Raw genomic sequence first — 4213 nt, forward strand, 5'->3', positions numbered from 1 at the left:
ACCACCTTAACCCAGTGAATGATCTCATCCAGTGCGTTACTGATGTCAAACATTGGATGGCTAAAAATTACTGACAGCTAAATGAAAACAAAACAGAGATTCTTTTAGCAGGTCTGAAGGCTTTGAGGCACCAGATTCACTCTTTGTTAACTCCCCTGTCGGTAAAACCCTGTGAGCATGTCAAAAACTTGGATGTGATTTTAGATGCTCTCAACTTTTAGAAGCACATATCTAATATCTCTCAGACTGATTTTTATCATCTTAGAAATATATCTAAAGTTAGAGCTTTCCTATCACAGGCAGATTCTGAAAAGTTGATTCATGCATTTATTTCCAGTGGACTAGATTACTGTAATGCACTTTTTGCTGGACTGGCAAAGAACTTAATACACTCCAGCTTATTCAGAATGCTGCAGACAGAGTATTAACTAAAACCAGAAGGTGTGAACACATCACTCCTATTTTAACGTGTCTTCACTGGCTCCCAGTAAGACAAAGAATTTAATTCAAAAATGTTCCTTTTTTAAAAAACTATGCACGGCTTGGCTCCCTCTTACATCACTGACATGCTCACTGAATACACACCAGACAGACACCTGAGATCATCAAGTAAAGGTCTCCCCACTATACCGAGAATAAACTCTAAATCAGCTCATGGTGCCTTCAGTCATTATGATCTTACTCTCTGGAATTCTCTACCACATGAACTCAGGTCTGCTACAACCATGTCTCCTTTTAAAAGCAGACTAAAAACATCTTTTTTCACAAGCTTTAGTTAGGTTTAAAGTGTGTGGTTAACGGGCAAAACCTTCATTTTAGAATCAGTATTATTATTGTTATTCCTTTTTAATAATAATGATACCTTCTTATCCTACTCTCTTTATTGTAATTCCTTCTTACCCTCTAATTATATTTGTTGTCTTGTATGTTGATGTTTAACATCTCCTTATTTTTATTGTTTTTATGTTGCATGTTTTATATATGTATTGTTAATGTAAAGTTAAACGGTTTTGACATGTATGATCTTTACCTTTATTTTTGTTTTTAAGCACATTGAGTTTATGACTGTGGTATTAAATGTGAAAGACAGCAGCTAGAAAGACAGCAGCTCATCCAGTCAGCTGGACTGAATCTCCAGGTGCATTCTGGGAGTGATTGACAGCTCAGATTACATGTTTAGAAAAGATCAGGATTCCACATTTAACTGCACTTCAACTCCAGCTGAGAACAACTATTACTGATGAAATGATAATATTACAACCTGTAGATTAAATTAGATCATTAATATCATTGATTCAAGAGGAGTGGAACAACCTTCATGGGGATCAGTAAAGAGACGGAAAGAGATGCTGTAATAAGATTGATGCTTTATTAAAGGGAAAACACAAACTGTAAATGTCTCATTAAAACAAAGAAAATACATTTTTATAGATTTATTTATTTATAATTGCTTCAGCAGAGAAAGCCTTTCAGATTTCTGTAGAATAAAAATAAAGTCACTTTCCTGGCGACGTCTTACTTTAATAAACTTTTGACATGTGGTCTGTTTGTCTTTATGCTAAGCTAAGCTAACTGTTTCCCCCTGCTTCCACTCCTATGCTAAGCTAAGCTTGCTGTTTTCTCCTCCTTCCAGTCTTGATGCTAAGCTAAGCTAGCTGAACTTCATTTTGAGTAAGTGAAACTCTCTCAGTTGGCGGCAATGGTCTGGTCTATCCAGGCGCGCAGTGCTGTGACGCGGGCGTTCACTCTGGGCCTCATGGGATTGCAGTCTCCTCCTCCAAAGGACATGATACCAACCAGAGTCCAGGCACCAGCCTTCTGACAGACCAGAGGACCTCCAGAGTCGCCCTGAAAAAAAACACACATACAAAATAAGCACACAAACAAACAAATAACATGCGTAGCTGTACATGTTAATATGTCTAGATGTCAACATGTTGCTAACATGTTTGTTGGTGGTTAGTTATGCAGCACCCACCTTGCAGGTGCAGGCTCCATTGCCTCCGACGCAGATCATCTTGGAGGTGATAGGGTCAGACAAACCACACTTCTCACTGGTCCACAGGCGGAGGGCTGCCTGCTGCAGCCGGGTGGCCGTTTTACCTGCAACACATCAACACATCACACTGATGTCTATACTGCCCCCAGTGGTCAAAGCATGCCATGTTTCCTGTGTTAACACTCCCTTAGTGGTCTGAGAAGCTGTTCAGGTGAGTTCTCAGCAGGTGTAAAGCACTAATAATATCATTATTGTTATTATTATTATTAATAATAACAATAATGATAATAATAAAGTCACCGTTGCCGCTGGTCCGGCCCCAGCCGGTGGCCATGCACATTGTGCCTGGGGGGAAGTTGTCTCTGGTCTCGGCCAAGCACACGGGGGAAACATGCCTGTTTATCTGGGCGGGTCTGGCCAGCTTGATGAGCTGGATGTCGTTGTTCCAGCGCCTGGTTTTGTTGTAGTCGGGATGTGTGAACATCTGACAGGAAATTACATCATTAGCTGGTGAACACACAGGAGCTCAAGAGACATGATGAAGTCCTGCTGCTTGTTGCTCACCTTGCCGACCCCGATCACCTGGACGTCCTCGGTGGAGGAGCGGAGGTTGTGTGCTCCGAGAACCACACGGGTCGACCACCTGCAGGAAAAGATGTGAGTGAAATCAGCCAATAAAAAATCACCTGAGAAACACCTGAGCAACAGGAGGCGGAGCCTAATGTCAGCTGCTGGCTGAAGCTCATATTCAGAAGAGGAACACTGATCATACAGCAGGTTTAACTGAGCAGCAGATTGAGTTCAGCTGTCAAACTGTCTTTATTTAAACATTTATAAAGTTTAAAGTTGCATTTAAACATTGGTTGACAGGACAGGTGAGGGTTAAAGGTTAAAGGTTAAAGATTGTTGGTGTTTACCTGACGGGACAGTGAGCAGCGGTTACCACCCAGTTCTGGTTGATGAGGGAGCCTCCGCAGAAGTGGAAGCCATTGCATTTCTGAAACAACCACATGTTCATGAATACAACTCATTTGTGTGTGTGTGTGTGTGTGTGTGTGTGTGTGTGTGTGTACCTGCAGGGACACCTGCCAGGGCCAGGAGTGAGGCCTCGCCTCCTTGCCGTTCACGATATCAGAGTAACCGCTGATGTCGGGGGGGATGGCGGGAGTGCCACAACCTGGTGACATCATCATAAAGACATCATCATAAAGACATCATCATAAAGACATCATTAACAACAACATGAGTCAGGAAGTTTGTTCCTGATCTTTGTGAACAGACGACACAAAACACCTCGAGTCACATTTTCAATAAGAAACGATTGTTAATAAGATCAATACTTTTAAAGTGATCAGCCAATAAACACGGATCGATCTCGGACTGTGTCCAGTTATCTTCAGTCACTTATAAAAATCATTTTATCATCATAAAGTCTTATTATTAGTCTTATTATGATTATTACCATTATTATTACTATACATCTCTATGTGGAACTTGCATTGTTCTCTCTCTCCTCTCAACCGGTCGGTAGATGATGGCCGCCCACCCAGAGCCGCTAAATATTAAATCTATACATAAATATAATAGTTGTAAATTAAAAACAAGCAGCTCAGTCTACCCAGCATGCTTCACTCCCTCAGCTGTCTTACCGTAGGCGGCGCCGATGAAGGCGAAGCAGGAGAGGATCCACAGGAAGACCATGGCTCGAACATGAAAGCTCCGTCTGAGAGACGAACCTTTATACAGACGAGGAGCGACAGGATTGGACAGGAGGGACGTGTGTGTGTGCGTGTGTGTGTGTGTGTGTGTGTGTGTGTGTGTGTGTGTGTGTGTCTGTGGTGTGTGTGTGTGTGTGTGTGTGGTGTGTGTGTGTGTGTGTGTGTGTGTGTGTGTGTGTGTGTGTGTGTGTGTGTGTGTGTCTGTGGTGTGTGTGTGTGTGTGTGTGTGTGGTGTGTGTGTGTGTGTTTCTATGGTGCAACCACTGTTCTGTGTAATTAACTGAGAAGATGTGCAGGAGGATCTTGTGAAACATATTTATGTAAAAGTCTCTGATGTCTGTTGTGAAAACTTCCACAGTTAAACGTGTGACAGTAGTTTTGTGTCATTGAAGTTTTCACCAAACTGCAGCCGTCTGTGGTTTGCAAATGTATAAGTGAGTCACTGAGAAGGACTTGTAGTGATATGTGGCTGATCAAGTTTGTAATTATTGGGTTT

General features: G+C 42.1%; 1 protein-coding gene across 4 annotated transcripts in view; it reads right to left on the reverse strand.

Moving 5' to 3' along the window:
- LOC122992613 (chymotrypsin A-like) overlaps positions 1–3780 on the reverse strand; it is a 26554-nt gene extending 22774 nt beyond the window's left edge. Inside the window, exons 1-7 of one of the 4 annotated variants that reach the window (XM_044366469.1) lie at positions 3649–3780; positions 3073–3176; positions 2917–2996; positions 2564–2642; positions 2300–2483; positions 1979–2103; positions 1442–1848 (exon numbers count right to left, since the gene is read on the reverse strand). In XM_044366469.1, the coding sequence (XP_044222404.1) occupies positions 1687–1848; positions 1979–2103; positions 2300–2483; positions 2564–2642; positions 2917–2996; positions 3073–3176; positions 3649–3700 (786 nt within the window). In that variant the 5' untranslated portion in view covers positions 3701–3780 and the 3' untranslated portion in view covers positions 1442–1686. Of the gene's footprint in view, positions 1–1441; positions 1849–1978; positions 2104–2299; positions 2484–2563; positions 2643–2916; positions 2997–3072; positions 3177–3648 lie in introns of those variants that run through there. The other 3 variants (XM_044366466.1, XM_044366467.1, XM_044366468.1) reach the window with 3 other exon arrangements.
- Between the last annotated feature and the right edge of the window lie 433 nt (positions 3781–4213).

The sequence above is a fragment of the Thunnus albacares genome, chromosome 11 (assembly GCF_914725855.1).
Source record: "Thunnus albacares chromosome 11, fThuAlb1.1, whole genome shotgun sequence".
In the NCBI taxonomy this organism is placed as follows: Eukaryota; Metazoa; Chordata; class Actinopteri; order Scombriformes; family Scombridae; genus Thunnus; species Thunnus albacares.